The sequence below is a fragment of the Gobius niger genome (genome assembly GCF_951799975.1).
Source record: "Gobius niger genome assembly, chromosome: 6".
NCBI classification, from domain to species: Eukaryota; Metazoa; Chordata; class Actinopteri; order Gobiiformes; family Gobiidae; genus Gobius; species Gobius niger.
The window spans coordinates 402624-420144 of record NC_136857.1 but is presented as its reverse complement, the minus strand read 5'-3'; the positions used below and the strand labels follow the sequence as shown (position 1 = coordinate 420144).

At 41.9% G+C, this 17521-nt stretch overlaps 1 protein-coding gene across 1 annotated transcript in view; it reads right to left on the bottom strand.

Moving 5' to 3' along the window:
• Positions 1–17521, bottom strand: part of LOC306964362 (von Willebrand factor A domain-containing protein 5B1-like) — a gene marked incomplete at both ends in the record, with an annotated part of 71941 nt that overhangs the window by 26216 nt on the left and 28204 nt on the right. The window contains one exon of the mRNA XM_079558354.1: positions 12941–13143. Coding sequence (XP_079414480.1) covers positions 12941–13143 — 203 coding nt within the window. The remainder of the gene's footprint in view (positions 1–12940; positions 13144–17521) is intronic.

Genomic DNA, 17521 nt, shown 5'->3' with positions numbered 1-17521 from the left:
AGAAAGAAAAAAGATTACTCAAAGCTGTGAGTCAAAGTGAACAAGGGACCAACAATATAACATGGTTCAAAGATCAAAAAGTCTATTTTGAATGATACCCTTCACTATTCAGGGTTTATACAGGCAGCAGAACGTCAAGTTAAAGGCTTTTTAATGCCATTTCAATACCTGATCACTATACTTTTAAAGAGGGGGTGTTCTGCTTTTGTCAGTCCCAATGATGACAAACCTTCTGTTGGTCTGTAAATGCAGTAAATTAGAATAACTGCCTTGTATAAAATGTCTCTCTCAAAATGGCTGTAGCGAATGAGGACTCAGGCAAACCTATCCCTAAAATGGCCGCCATCAGAGTTTTTACAGATTACTCAGAAATACGTGAATGTGCCAAGGCAACACTTCAGCCATGTTTTTAATGAGGGAGTGACAGAATAACAGGATGGAAAGCTGGAAAAAGTCAATTTTGCATAATACCCCCCTTTAATGCCAAAAATATGTGAATACTTCTTGACCCTGTGCATAACCGCCCAAGAAGTGACTTCCTGTTTCGATCCAGCACACCAAAATAAAAGCACCATCTTAATCATTAGTTCAGCTTCAGTGTTAACAGACAAAACAGTTAAAATGTGTGTATTTAATGATATTCCTGTAATGTTCCTGCTGAACTAATCAATGAGACGAGCTACTCTGTGCTTTGATTTTGGGTGTTGGATCGAAACAGGAAGTCGCTTCTTGGGCGGCGTTGTTATGATTGGAAGTTATGCACAGTCAATTAATGAGGAGAAATTCTGAAATTCAAAGAAAAACAACAGAAAATAATTGTGTACGATTTAAGCCAAAACTGCAAATGAATTTCTGTGTTTCTGATGAGCTTATTTATGGATCTAATTGTGAAACTCGCGACCGTGACTGAGCACTTTTCTTTGCAGATCCTAAAACCCACAAAGGATCAAAACAGGGTCAAAAACAGGAGATGCGCAGACAGCGCACTAACAAGTGTGTGCAGTGCATGGAAACAGCTCCATTTGTCTGCAGAGGAAACACTTCTCTTTAAGCTAAGATCTGCCTGCTGCTTTTTAAGCCAGCGTTTTGGAAACAGAGTCTGAAACTGAATTCATTATGACGCCCAGACAGGCAGGCAGGAGACGGCTAATTTCACAGCTCCCACCGCGTCCTTTTGTGTTAATAATAAGAGCCGAGAGGCCGCGGTAAAAATGGAAATGTCACCTTTTTACACAGTTAAACCTGATGCTTTTTAACAAGGGTTTGTTATAATGTCTGTGACTGCCTCCTCGTGCAGAAAGGCTCGGATAATGACAGGGTTCACTGTAGGCAGTCAGACATAGGAACAGAAAAAGAACTAAATAGTTTAGGACATAAGTCGTGAATTTGCTTTTTAGCGTTAAAGAACACTGAGCAAGTAAATGTGGAATGAATGAATAATCAGGAAATGTTAATAATTAGTGTAACGGTTCAGCGATCTCACGGTTTGGTTCAGTTCACATTAACGGTTAGTAATGTTGGAAAAGCAAGAACCGCAGCGTCAGGTAAGTTAAGTTTAACTACATGTCAAATCTAATACAAATATAGGCTAAATATTCTACTCCATTTTCCCCCTAAACCTGTCAAACCAGGCTTGTCCCACGGATCCGAATGTCCTTTGGCAGCAGCAGAGGAGCAGCGCCCCTCCCCGCCAGCAGGGGACGGGGGGTTCATGCCAATGTGCTCCATTTGGCTGCTAGCCCGTAGCCTCGTTAGCCCGAGGCGCCTTCAGACCTAACTGCTGCTTTGGGATCAGATCTTTAAATAAACGGCCACAGTTTATGCCCACAGGAGAGAGCAGCATTTCCCCCTGTGATCAAGCTCAAATCTACTAAAGAGGGCGATTAGCACTCGGCGGCTCCCGCTAACTTTATACGACACTATTCAATGATAGGCTACAGCTCTTTGTGGAAGAATTGTGTAATAAACTATAAATTCATCAAGCACAGCTTAAAGGAAAAGGCCAGTATTTTTACACACTGAGATATGTTCTTGCGTTAGCTTAGACGAGTTCTTTTGTAACTGTCTGGTCTTCACCTGTGCCTTGACGGCGTTAGCATTTAGCCTCTCCCTCTCTCCTCTATAGCTCCAAACGAGGTCAAGATAGAAGCTACCAAGCTCTTCCACATTTTCCCTATTTAAATATGGTTACGTGAAGTGTTCCACTACAAAGTATAGCTTTGTAATAATACTCCTGGTATTATTACACCTTACAATATAGTTCCCCCTTTTATCTGCTTAGAAAATCCACATTGTTTAATTTTGTGTAATTATACTTTTCGCTTCTATCTTGACCTCGTTTGGAGCTATAGAGGAGAGAGGGAGAGGCTAAATGCTAACGCCGTCTGTGCTGTGTTTACGTGACTGAAGGCACGCGTGAAGACCAGACAGGTACACATGAAATCGTCTAAGCTCAGGTAAGAACATATCTCAGTATGGAAAAACGGTGGCCTGTTCCTTTAAAAGCCGCTTTATATGTAGCGGTTTTAGCAATGGCCGCTTGTAGCAGAGATTCACGACGCCGACACTAGGGGCCGCCATTGTCCGCCATTGCTGTAGTACCTCCATATAGAGTTCGGGAATGATAAGATAAGATAAGATAAGATAAGACTTTATTGATCTCACAGATGGAGAAATTGCATAATGTGACGTCATATTGGTAAGCATTGGGGATTAGCAGCAATTGTAAATTAATGGAGATTTTAAAAGTTAAAAGACTGGAGTTATTGTTCACATTAAAACACTTGGACACCACAGTGAGTTAGATTTATTTATCAGCAATAACTCAGCAGCTAACGGAGCTGTTCCACTGCTATTTTCTCCACTTTTCATACAGTTTTTAGCTCATGTTAGTCAATGTTTCCATTGTAGAACAAGCTAGTTTTATATTGCACTGAACTTTCGACATGTTCTTAACACCTGTAAAGCCTGGTCCCTCGTGCTACGTACTGCAGAACCAAAGCATGTGCTTCTTTGTATGATAGGAAGTTAATAACAATTGGGCGAATAAAGAAAAATAGAGAAGCATGCACATATTATACAGCCTCTTTGGAATCGATAAGACTGATAAAGAAACGGAGCGATTAGAGACAGAGAGCTGCGCCGCATATACTTTTATTCACGCTCTGGGGAAGCCCTTTGTATTAGACAAATGCGCATGAGGAAAATAACATGCCTGTAGATTCTTACATAACTCAGTCTCTTTGTTTGCACGAGGTCATCACCGCTTCACTGCTGCCAAATGACAATATCCATAATAACTTAGTTTCCATTGATCTCCTTCCATTGAGACGCCGCTCATCAGCCGAGTGTTGTGAGAAGGACGCTGTTCGAACTCTAAACACTTTCATATTGAATGTATCATTGACTCTGAACTGAAATATCATGTAAAACACGACTTCCCTGTCGTGGAAGGAGTGGGTGAAGATGTGCAGATGAACCACCCAGTCCAGCAAACCATTTTTGAAAATCTCTAATAAGAAAAATTCCTTCATGTAATCATTTTGAAGTGCTGTTGGTTGAATTAATCTTGACTAGGACTCAGGACAAAACTGAAGTCATGGTTTTTGACCCTCCTGACCTTGGCTTTTTGTCGGATTTTATCAAGCCGGTTGTTTCCAGTGTGGGCGTAAGAGTCGATCCTGAACTATAATTTGAGAAACAAATCAACGCAGTCGTTAAGTCCAGTTTTTTCCACTTAAGAAAACTGTCGAAATTGAAGTGTGTGCGACACTTTGGCCACTGTACAGTTCTTAAAGTGCTTCATAAATAAAGTTGGCATGGTTTGGTTTGGTATGGTATGGTATGGTATGGTATGGTATGGTATGGTATGGTATGGTATGGTATGGTATGGTATGGTATGGTATGGTATGGTATGGTATGGTATGGTATGGTATGGTATGGTATGGTATAGGGCTGGGTGCTGTTAAACGATGGTACTGACAAAAAGTTTAGGTACGACTGGTAAAGGCAGCAACCTCCCTCTCTCTCGATACAGCTGCATTTTTTTAACCTTTTTCTGCTACATTTGTGGTTTCTGTGTTCCGCATTGTTTCACTGGAGACTTTTGTACGTTTTTGCGGTGATTTCGTGGGGATCGGTGTATTTTTTCCATAATGGTCCTGAAGAAAGAGGCTTTTTAAAAGTAAACAGCTAATCAGCTAAACCCATTTGAGACTCATTTCTTCTTCTGAGACACTGTAGAGGAATCAAGGGCCCCCATACCTAAAGTGGAGGCGTCACAAGAGCAGCTACAGGAAACAAGGAAGAGGCAACCGAAGAGGTATCCGGGCGAGACTCACAGCTATTGTTCTGGCTAATGGACGTTCACTGGAGAATAAAACAGATTAACAGCTAACTCTTCCCAGTAGATGGTGAAAGACTGTTGTGGAGCGGAGGGAGCTGCGCAGGAGGAAGGAGGAGGTGGAGCTGACCAGTGCAGGACACCACGCTCTGAAACAGGGACATGGAGGCCCTGCACTGTTTCAGAGGATCAGAGGAGACTGAAGGCCAGCCAGGTTTACTCTTTACAGTTTCCTCGACCTCCAAAAACCTGCTGGTCACGTGGACCCACAGCAGCAGTGGCTCAGTGTCAGCGGCTCAGGACTAACACCTGAGCATAACTTCATTGAACGCTTGTAAAATGACAAAAAAAGCACTTACTTAATGCTCATCAAAGACAGGTATGAAAAAATAAAACAGTGTTGATGCTGTTGGTCCTGGCACGGCCGAACAGAAGTGACTCGGATGTTTCTGCTCAAATAAATTACTTTTTGACCAATTTTTTGTACAAAAAAATTCCTTATTTTTTCCCCTATTTTTTCCAAATATTTTAAATTTCTAGTCAAATTTTTTGCCATTTTTTCCCCACAATTTCCCCTCATTTATTCCTTATTTTTTGCCACAATTTCTCCCAATTAACCCCCTATGCAAATCCTCCACACATTATTCTGTTTTCTAGTTCTAGATGACAAATATTTTAGTATCGGTTTCGTAAACCGAGTATTGTTAAAAGTATTGTTAAACCAAAGTCCATCTCTGACATGTTAGAGCCGTATGAACCATCTCAGGGAGGGGAGGGGCCTCCTGGTGGTTCCAGAGTCAGGACTAAACACGGTGAGGCTGCGTTTCAGTTTCATGCAGCTAAAATCTGGAACAGTCTTCATGAGGATGTGAGACAGGCCTCAACTCTGACAATGTTCAAATCCAGGCTGAAAACAGTTCTTTTTACCTATAGATGGCCTAATCCAATCCTTGGCCCTGACCTTAAGGTCAGGGGACCCATGCCTAAACCTAAGTTATAGGAAGGACAATTTTAGTTCTACAAAAAAACATCATTTTTTGCATTATGGATTATGTTAGCTTGTTATTTTAGTTTGTTATTTTGGTGTGTACAACACGACTGGGAAAACCTCAGGGTACAACTTGCAGCAGATGTGGCCCGTGCATTACCGAGCTCCACTAGGGAGGTGGGTCTAACTCATAAACCTAACCCTAACCCTCACCTTTTGTCATTTTTTCGTCCATTTTTTGTCACATTTCCATCATTGTTTTCGTCTCAGTTTTGCTGCTATTTTCACAGCTTTTTTCCAGAAGCTTTAGGATTGGGGTAAAGCCAAACTGGAGAAAATGTGCTCGGTTCAGGTGGGAGTTAAGGGGTTAAACAAACTATAGAGCTCATATTGAGAAACAAACATAAGAAGTGAAAATCCCATTGCCACATCATCAAAGGATCATTTCAGCAGATCATCCCATAGTTTAATGTTTCAATCACAAACTTAAAAGCAAAAACATTTCTCCTCAAAATGTGATTCGACACAATAGTCTCAGTTGTCGCAGCTAAAGAACCAAACACTGACCACCCTTTATATCAGGATCGTCTCTGTCTGTTTGTGTTTTAAATAAAGTGTTTCAAACTTGACCACACATGTCTCACTGATGACATCACTCCAGAGATCAGTAACCAGTGCCGTCGTCATGGCAGCGGTCACTATGGCTCTTGGTCGTAGAGTCCGAGGCAGACGCAGGCGCAAAACAGGCGCAGGCGTCGCGCTCCAGCCCGCGACCCCGCCCACATCTCGGCGAGGTCGCAGGCCCGTCACCCCGCCCCCACACAGGGGCGGAGTGATCGGACAAAAAATGGACCTTTTTGTCCATTTTTTTAGGGTTAGGGTTTAGGATTAACCCTAACCCTTTTTTTGTACATTTTTTGTATCTTTTTTTTTTTGTATCTTTTTTTCCTCATTTTTTCGTCAATTTTTTGTCACTTTTTTGTCAAATTTCCGTCCTTGGTTTCGTCTCAGTTTTGTTGCTATTTTCACACCTTTTCTCCAAAAAGAAAATGTGCTCGGTTCAGGTGGGAGTTAAGGGGTTTTCAAATCTAAAACATGAATGAACATATCTTTGATTAACATGATGTAATAATGATGCTCAAAATTGCACATGGCCCAGGAGTGTGACCTGTATCGCCCACTCATAACATTCATTCATAAATCAGAGACCAAATACATGAAAAGGACTCTAAAATGTAGAAAATACTGTCAATATTTTCACATTTCACATTTCCCACACTCAAATCTACGTGTCACTGATACAGGAGAACATGGGCCTGTAGATACTCTCTGTCACTGATACATAGTCAGGGACCCAAACTCTCAAAAGCTCTTTAAATTGGGTTGAACCTGACACCGTCTGATATATGCTTTATTTGTGTTTTTTCTGTTAACTTTGACCCTAAGGACCAATAATTGGAGGGTCTGCTCTGCTGGAAATATTGCGAAAAAAATTTGTGGCCATTTTAGTGTATGCACCCTGTATTTTTATCAGAAAAATGTGAAAAACGACTTTTTTCCCTCAAATCCTCAGTGGGTTGAGTAGGCTCTCAATAAATGCATTCCAGATACACAGAACACACGCGCTGATAACATCCACTGAAAAAATCGCTCTAAAAACACATTTCTTCACATTTTTGCATCAATTTAATGCAAAAAATGTGTTGTTTTCTCACTTTTTTTCAATATTTGTATCTTTACTTCATTGGCAATCAACTATTCCACCCAGTTATGGCATCAGTCAATATGCCATTATTTTAAACAGACTGTAGACACATTCCACAGAAAAAATGATCAAAATCCAACCAACATTATTGGATCTGTGATGATTTAAAGACCAATAAGTGATCAACAGACTCAGAACCTCAGAACTGTCAAAAGTCACTTTTGACACTGGTCCATATTTTGGTTTAGGCCATTTCCAGTCCATCAGATAATGATTTACACCATTGTATTTGGTATCATTGGAAAGAAGACATTGTCATGTTTCATTTTAGCCCAAAGGTTCTACTCTGTAACAATTGCGTGGTAACCATAGCTCCTCAGACTCAAATGTGAGAACATTTTTTCACAATTTTCACAAAAAAATGTTTTACTATGTTTAACGCTGTTTCTTCCAGGAACGTCACAGACACAAAGCTCTGATACTGGGCAACTCTCTAGACTCTGAGGGTTCAGGAAATGTATAACATGTTAGTACCTTCTCAGCTTAAGGCCTCACTGTGAGCCATGAAGTAAAAGAATGTCCACCTCATATGAGCCTCTCCCATAGTAATAAGCCTATATCTGCCAGGTTGGAGCAGCTGGTGGGACTTTCTGACCAGGACAGGCCCAACGTAACTTGAAATTACATTTATTAAAATTATAATTATTCTGTATCATATAAGCTGTATCTTAAATTGTAAAAGAAAAAATATATATCCGTATTCTGTAGCCTTTAACAGTAACAGGCGAAACTCGGAAAATTAGAATATCGTTCAAAAGTTCATTTATTTCTGTAATTCAAGTTAAAATGTGAAACTAATATATGACATAGACTCATGACATGCAAAGTTGCATATGTCAAGCTTTTGTTTGTAGTCATGATTATGGCATTTTCAAAATAGTCTAATTTTAGGAGATTTTTAATTTGTGTTTTTTACAAGTTGGGCCATAATCATCCAAAGTATAATGAATAAAGGCCATACATGTCTCACTTTGCATGTAATGAGTCTATCATATATTAGTTTCACAGTTTAGTAAGTTGAATAACAGAAATGAATGCACTTTTTAACGTTATTCTAAAAGAAGCTACGCTCCACAGGACGTAGAAGTAAGTGCTTTGTCAGTGTATAATTGTACACTGACATTGTGTTCAGGTGTTGGGTTAGCCCTGAGTCGCTGCGACTGAGTGTGCTGCCTGACCAGCATGTTTTTGGAGATCACGAGTACCCAGAGGAAACCTGGCTGCCTCTTTCAGTGCTGTTCTTAAAACAGTGCAGCGCCTGCTGGGTTTGTCCCTGTTTCAGAGCATGGTGTCCTGCACTGGTCAGCTCCTCTTCCTCCTGTATTAATATATTCAGGCCAGTGCTAACAAACTTGGTGCAACTCAGAAACATCCATAGTGACCTTCCTGGGGTCACTGTGTACTTTGGGTCCTTCTACATCATACTCTCATATCCAGACGACCCAGTCGAGGTGATCAAGTCCTGCCTTGTGTGGTTCAATTTTTCAGCCTCACTTGATCCACAACTTTTTACAATTTCTGAAATGTTCTTGATGGCATTTGTCTTTATATTAATAATATTTAATAATAATATTTTCAATGCTCTTTGGAGTCCAGTTTAGTATTTAATGTATTCATAGACTCCCAATAGGGAAATTTACCCTCTGCATTTGACTCATCCTTCAAGCCTCAGAGAAACCTGTCAGGAGCAGAGCCATCACGCTGCCTGTGGAGCTATCTCTAGATTTTGAGCCAGAAGCTAGGTTAGAAGCACTGAGGTGTTTTAGAGTACTGGAACTGGATTCTACTGGATTCTCGTCTGTGCAAAGCCCTTTGACCCAGGTTTGCACCCATCCATCCATTTTCTTACAATTTACCCACGGTCTGGTCATGGATGCAGCAGTCAAAGCAGAGATTCACAGATATCTCTCTTCACAAACACGTCCAGCCCTTCTGAAGGGATCCCGAGGCATTCCCTGGCCACAGAGAGGTATAGTCCATCTAGTGTGTCCCCAAGTCACCTCATCTGGCCGCTCCTGACAGGAAGGAGCAGTGGTTCTACTCCGAGCTCCTCCCATGTAACTGCCTTACCCCAAGCCATCTTGTGAAGGTAACTAATTTCGTCCGCTTCACACTCGGCTGCAAACCAGAGCAGCTGAAGGTCCAACAGAACATCATCTGCAAACAGCAGAGATGAGATCCTGAGGTTCCCAAACCAGCAACCCTCCGGTCCCTGGCTGCGCCTAGAAACTCTGGTCATAAAAGTTACTTTTTATTTAATCATTAATAAAGCACATTTCTTGTGGGCAGTACAGATTCAATGTGCCAGAGAATAAAATAAATAAATTACACAACATTAAAGGGGCTATCATGCAAAATCGACTTTGTTGTGCTATTTCCTAATCAAAAACACCCCCAGAGTGTTTTTTGGCTTCATTCTCACAGTTCTCAGCAATCCTCCTGAATCCTGCTCTGAGCAGCTCCGCCCTCTGCTGGAAAACCCGATTTCTATTTGTAAAAAAAGTTAATTAATTTAAAAAAAGAAAGAAAAGGAAGTGCCTGACACGTCCGCGCTGCCCCTGCGGAGAAAACAAACGCACCCCCTGAGTGTCTGAACAGACGTCATGTTTGCACTGAAGGATGTGAAAAAGGAGCTCTTTCTAACCTACTCTGGACACGCCTGTTCTTTTTTCTTACCTAACGATAATGTCAGGCAGATGTCAAGTCCTTATAACTGCATTATGAAGTAACTTCACTTATTGCTGTGATATTTATATTTATTTTACTGCTAATGTTGCATGAGCGCAGAGAGGGGGCGGAGTTAATTGAGTCCAAGTGTCTTGTCTTTCCGGGTTGGAAATATAACCCCAGAAAATACTTATACAAGATACAATATATCATATAAATGTTTATAGTTTACTTTGGAATGAGTAAAATAGCATGATGCAGGTCCTTTATAACCAAAACTGAAATAGATGAATATATATATTTTTTAAAGTGTGACAATTTTAACATGTACAAAGAACTTAAAACAACTTCAGAAAAGCGAAGAGAAATGGTTTAATCCAGTATGGACTGTTTTGTTCAGACGACTGCCACTGTGATTTAGTCCTGGACGAGCCCTAAGCTTTAGTTTTGTGGTGACTCGTCGTGCATTAGTGATGTAATAAACCAACTTTAGTGAACGGACTATATCAAATTATTTACTTTATTAATTTACTAAACAGTAAAAAGGCTGTGGTTCATTGTAAACATGTGGTTTATGGAAAATCCAGCTTCGAGCTCAGCTTTCCTCAGCAAATACATTACCAACCATATTACTATCTAATGTATAACAAATATGTAGTATTTTAGGCATAAGCATGTGGTGTCTACAAAGACACACTGTTGGAATTATCTTGGATTCTTGAGGATTTTTTTTTACAGATTTAAAGGGATGTATATTGGAGTGAAATCAACAGATGTATATTGTGTATATGGCATAGTAAAAGATAGATAAAGAGTCACATAATATAAAAAATAGATGAACAGCTTTATGTAAAAATACAGAACTGTTGTTCTCCATAAATGTAATTTCAAGTTACGTTGGGCCTGTCCTGGTCAGAAAGTCCCACCAGCTGCTCCAACCTGGCAGATATAGGCTTATTTCTATGGGAGAGGCTCATATGAGGTGGACATTCTTTTACTTCATGGCTCACAGTGAGGCCGTAAGCTGAGAAAGTTCTGACATGTTATACATTTCCTGAACCCTCAGAGTCTAGAGAGTTCCCCAGTATCAGAGATTTGTGTCTGTGATGTTCCTGGAAGAAACAGCGTTAAACGTAGTAAAACATTTTTTTGTGAAAATTGTGAAAGAATGTTCTCACATTTGAGTCTGAGGAGCTATGGTTACCACGACAATTGTTACAGAGTAGAAACTTTGGGCTAAAATGAAACATGACAATGTCTTCTTTCCAATGATACCAAATACAATGGTGTAAATCATTATCTGATGGACTGGAAATGGCCTAAACCAAAATATGGACCAGTGTCAAAAGTGACTTTTGACAGTTCTGAGGTTCTGAGTCTGTTGATCACTTATTGGTCTTTAAATCATCACAGATCCAATAATGTTGGTTGGATTTTGATCATTTTTTCTGTGGAATGTGTCTACAGTCTGTTTAAAATAATGGCATATTGACTGATGCCATAACTGGGTGGAATAGTTGATTGCCAATGAAGTAAAGATACAAATATTGGAAAAAAGTGAGAAAACAACACATTTTTTTGCATTAAATTGATGCAAAAATGTGTAGAAATGTGTTTTAAGAGCGATTTTTTCAGTGGATGTTCTCAGCACGTGTGTTCTGTGTATCTGGAATGCATTTATTGACAGCCTACTCAACCCACTGAGGATTTGAGGGAAAAAAGTCGTTTTTCACATTTTTCTGATAAAAATACAGGGTGCATACACTAAAATGGCCACAAATTTTTTTCGCAATATTTCCAGCAGAGCAGACCCTCCAATTATTGGTCCTTAGGGTCAAAGTTAACAGAAAAAACACAAATAAAGCATATATCAGACGGTGTCAGGTTCAACCCAGTTTGGAGAGTTTGGGTCCCTGACTAACAGGTGAGTCTGTAGATACTCTCTGTCACTGCATCCAACAGATCAGTTTGTGGAGGCAAAACAACTTTCTCCAACTAAACTCAGACAAAACTGAGATCATTGTTTTTGTTCCACAGGCACAAAGACAAAGTGTTGTCAGTCACCTTGAGTCTCTCTCTCTAAAACCAAACCATCAGGTTAGAAATCTGGGAGTAATCATGGACTCAGACCTGAACTTAAACAGCCTCATCAAAGCAATAACATCAGCAGCTTTTTACCATCTGAAAAACATTCAGATCAGAGGAACAGTGTCAAAACCAGACTTAGAGAGACTTATCCATGTGTTTGTCTCCAGCAGGTTAGATACTGTAACGGCCTACTCACTGGCCTCTCTAAACGAGCTGTCAGAGCTGCAGAACATCCAGAACGCTGCTGCTCGAGTCCTGACAAGAACCAGGAAACACAACCATATTAGTCCAGTGCTCCGGTCTCTGCTCTGGCTTCCTGTCACTCAGAGAATAGACTTTAAAGCAGCTCTGCTTGTTACAAGTCTTTTCATGGTTTAGCACCAAAGTACATCTCTGACATGTTACAGCCGTATGAACCATCTCGGGCCCTGAGAACTTCAGGGAGGGGCCTCCTGGTGGTTCCAGAGTCAGGACTAAACACGGTGAGGCTGCGTTTCAGTTTCATGCAGCTAAAATCTGGAACAGTCTTCACGAGGATGTGAGACAGGCCTCGACTCTGACAATGTTCAAATCCAGGCTGAAAACAGCTCTTTTTGCCCGAGCACATGACTGAAAGTATTTTACCTGCACTCTCGCCTTTTACTGTAATTGATACATTTTATGTTGATGTTTTTATTGATTCTATTTGTTTTTCTTATATTTTATGCTGCTTTAACTGTGAAGCACTTTGAATTGCCTTGTGTATGAATGGTGCTCTACAAATGAACTTGCCTCGCCTCCTCGCCTCCTCGCCCCTCCTCCCCTCGCCTCCCCTCGCCTCCTCGCCTCCTCACCTGTATCGTGCAGCGGTGCCAGCCTAGTCTTGCCTTTGACATATGAAACGAGGAGCACTTGCCTTTGACATGAAACGACATATGAAACGAGGAGCACTTGCCTTTGACATGAAACGACATATGAAACGAGGAGCACTTGCCTTTGACATGAAACGACAGATGAAACGAGGAGCACTTGCCTTTGACATGAAACGACAGATGAAACGAGGAGCACTTGCCTTTGACATTAAAGGACAGATGAAACGAGGAGCACTTGCCTGACGTGTCGGGCGTGGCTCCGGACCAGCTGGATGACCCTGCCCGTGTCGCTGACCGCTCCGTCCGTGAGGAGGAAGAGCAGGCGGGGGTGGCTGCTGAACAGGGGCTGCCTCAGGATCCAGGACAGCGGGGCAAAGACGTTCGTGCCCCCCATGTCCGCACGGATCTTTCGGATGTACTCGCACGCCAAGGCAAGTGCGTCCTGAAACATCACAAGGGACAGAAAACGATGTCAACGTCCCTCGCTGTATTTCCACAGACATTTCCCACGTGCAGCGAGTTCCCTCAGCACAAAAACAAGACAGAAAACTTTGTCCATGAGCTGTGGGGGTCCCTGTCATCAGCGCAAACACAGGACTTCTCTCTCCGTGTGACGCCAAATGTTTTAAAGGAACAGGCCACCATTTTTACAAACTGGAATATGTTTTTTGCCTGAGCTTGATGCTTGTCTGGTCTTTGGCTGCGTCTGAAACCATCACATCACAGCCTCTAAGCTCTGACACAAACATCTAACTCCTGAACCTTTCATGGGTCGACTGTTAGATCTGTGCCGTTCGGGAACTAGAGCTTCAGCTGCATTTGAACAATCCGTCCATCCTTAAACAGGGGAAGGGGAAGTGACATCACCAACAGCTGCTTTTCTTCTTCTTTAAAGTTATAGGTGGAGTGCAGGCCAAACAAAAGCGCATGTCGCCCCCTAGTGTCCAACAACAACATAGTGTCCAAACAAAGACATTTAAGGAGAAAAATAAATCCAAATGATCCAAACGTTTCCCTTTAGTCTTATTTTATTTCAGCAGCTGTTTCTTAAAGCGACAGCAGCAAATGATCCATGTGGCTTAAGTTTCTACTAAATGAAAACAAAAGCATTTAATCTGTTTCCTGAGTTTCCTCTTTAACACTGACATGTGACTGAGCTGTGGGGACGACAACATGGATTTATCACTTTTATAAAGTTTGGCTTGTGCAGAATCTTAATTTTTAATTATTATTATTTTTATTGTTAAATGAGCTGCTGTCAATCAACAGTGGTTGTGCATGAATCACTGAGGGTGGGGCCGAAGGGGGGGGGGGTTTGGTGCAGTGGCTTATGGGACGGCACATAGCTCCTAATCACCGGTTAGTTAGCATCAGAGGTCCCTATGCTAAAGTGGCTATGATAGTTAGCATCAGAGGTCCATATGCTAAAGTGGCTATGATAGTTAGCATCAGAGGTCCCTATGCTAAAGTGGCTATGATAGTTAGCATCAGAGGTCCCTATGCTAAAGTGGCTATGATAGTTAGCATCAGAGGTCCATATGCTAAAGTGGCTATGATAGTTAGCATCAGAGGTCCCTATGCTAAAGTGGCTATGATAGTTAGCACCAGAGGTCCCTATGCTAAAGTGGCTATGATAGTTAGCATCAGAGGTCCCTATGCTAAAGTGGCTATGATAGTTAGCATCAGAGGTCCCTATGCTAAAGTGGCCATGATAGTTAGCATCAGAGGTCCCTATGCTAAAGTGATTATGATAGTTAGCATCAGAGGTCCCTATGCTAAAGTGGCTATGATAGTTAGCATCAGAGGTCCATATGCTAAAGTGGCTATGATAGTTAGCATCAGAGGTCCATATGCTAAAGTGGCTATGATAGTTAGCATCAGAGGTCCCTATGCTAAAGTGGCTATGATAGTTAGCATCAGAGGTCCCTATGCTAAAGTGGCTATGATAGTTAGCATCAGAGGTCCCTATGCTAAAGTGGCTATGATAGTTAGCATCAGAGGTCCCTATGCTAAAGTGGCTATGATAGTTAGCATCAGAGGTCCCTATGCTAAAGTGGCTATGATAGTTAGCATCAGAGGTCCCTATGCTAAAGTGGCTATGATAGTTAGCATCAGAGGTCCCTATGCTAAAGTGGCTATGATAGTTAGCATCAGAGGTCCCTATGCTAAAGTGGCTATGATAGTTAGCACCAGAGGTCCCTATGCTAAAGTGGCTATGATAGTTAGCATCAGAGGTCCCTATGCTAAAGTGGCTATGATAGTTAGCATCAGAGGTCCCTATGCTAAAGTGGCTGTGATAGTGAGCATCAGAGGTCCCTATGCTAAAGTGGCTATGATAGTTAGCATCAGAGGTCCCTATGCTAAAGTGGCTATGATAGTTAGCATCAGAGGTCCCTATGCTAAAGTGGCTATGATAGTTAGCATCAGAGGTCCCTATGCTAAAGTGGCTATGATAGTTAGCACCAGAGGTCCCTATGCTAAAGTGGCTATGATAGTTAGCATCAGAGAACAAATAAAATGTATCATTATTATCAACATTATTATGATTATTAAAAAACTGACACAATAATTTGGCACTAAATGTTTATTTCACAAAGGCCTTTTTGTCACAAACGTCTGATTTTACAATAAACTGAAGAAAACATGTGGTTCTCCTTGAAGAACATCAGGTTTTGGGCCTTTCAGTGCAGTTCACAACATCACCAAATATCCCTTTTCTTTCGGGATTTCTTTCAAGCTTTTGCAGCCAAGGAAACATAACAGGCCACACCCCAGAAACATCGCAGTGAAATAGACACCAGTCAACTCCGGTTTTGCTGCCACCAAGTCATTTATCCACAACACGATGTACTGTTTGCATGGAGAAGAGAAAACCGAGCGCCCGGACAGAAGAGTGCAGTTACTGCCAACACAGCTGCAAGAGTCAGGGACTGCAGCGGCGTCTGAGCCCCAGTCCATCGGCCCCTCCAGGCCACAGCAGCCGCTGCTCCTCTGCACCTCCTGGACCAACTCTCGGATGTCCAGCACCTGTGAGCTCAGGGGGAGCCAGTCCTTCAGCGGTAAAGTCGTTAACTGCACTGTCATGCAATCCAGCACGACTCCTTTAACCAACAGCAACAGGAACAAATAACCCACCACGACCAACACCGCGGTCCAGCGCCGCCGATAATAAAGGTTTTCAATTGCTATCAAGCAGCCCGATGCCAAAAGAACGCCGCACCACAGAGTCTGCCGGTGCAGGACGACCTCCACGCTTCCTGGCAGTCGCAGCTGAGACGATATGAAGAAAAAGTAAATGAACAAACTGAAGTACAAAAAGGCCTGACAGAGAATGAAGATGTTGATGATGTGGTGCCTGTTTTTGATGAAGGCCATGGTGGAGAGATACAGCAGCGGCACAGGAGTAGAGTCAGACTGAACTGAAGGCTGTGTTTGAGGTGAGAGCAGGTCATCTATAGGTGGAGCCACTGATCTTGCACAACCTGCTTCTTCAAGAAAAGCCGGTCCAGCCGCCTCAGGGTCAGGGGCTCAAACCTGGAGACCTTTAGTTAAACATGAAGCCAAGACTTACCACAAGAACTGGTTTGTGGACATGTCATTTGAAAAGGTTCACTATTCTCCATTATAATTGTTGTCTTGTGCGTCAGTGCTGATGACCTCACGTATGAGCGTCTATTTGACTGCACATGACAGATTTATACGATAAACAAAGTTACTCTGAGATGTTTGATATGTTTGAATATAATGCACAGTAGATTTATTTGTGTACAGTGTCTAATGTCCATTGCACCACCGAGTCAACACTAACACGAGTGAGGGGGGGGCACCCACAGGCACTTCCGGAAAAACTGGAACTCCACATGAAGCACAAAGGCCCAGGATGATGCTCCCTCATCGGGCGAAGTGGCTCCATGACAGACACAGCACTTATTAAAGGAAGAGGCCACCGTTTTAGCACACCGTGAAAATCTCAATTCACAATCACAATTTCCAAATCATTTTTGCTGGTTTTGTGTCTGCGATTACCGTAATGTTCAGACTTCTGAGCGCACCTGAATGTAAGGGGGTTGACATGGCCGATCGCCGATATAAAGGACGATATTTGAAGTAATTTAATTTGATGTTGTTTTTTTAAATGTCTCAAATAGGCTTAAAGAGGCTAGATGCAAGTTGGCCGTTTTATACTCACTACTGCCACCTCAGGTCATACATACATACGAGGAGTAAAACGTCCGCGCAGTAACTCCTAAAGGTTATTGACGGAAGTGAGCGGGGAAGTCTTTAGGAGTTACTGCGCGGACGCTGTGCTCCTGTATCATTACGCCTCACAATATAGTTCCCCTTTTTATCTGCTTATAAAATCCACATGTTACATTTTTGTGTAAATATACTTGGCATGAAAACACTTCACGTAACTTTATTTAAATAGGGAACACGTGGAAGAGCTTGGTAGCTTCTATCGTGAGCTTTTTCGGAGCTATGTGACATGTGGGAGAGGCTGCGTATGTGTGAGCGCACGGACAAAGACCAGACGGGGATATATTAACTCGACTAAGGTTAGGTAAGAACATATCTCAGTACGTAAAAACGGTGGCCTATTCCTTTAAGGATTAGTTGCTTGTGTTGGTCCTTAAGAGGCGGCAATTTGATGGTTTCAGACGCGCCTGTATCACTTTCGGTCCCGGAGATATCGGCCAAAATCGATTGACAATAACATAACACACACCATCAGCGCACTGGAAATACGGGACTTTTCTCTCTGTGCTCGGTCAAACATCTGGCCTAAAGCTACATTTACTTTCATAAAAGTTTAGCATTCA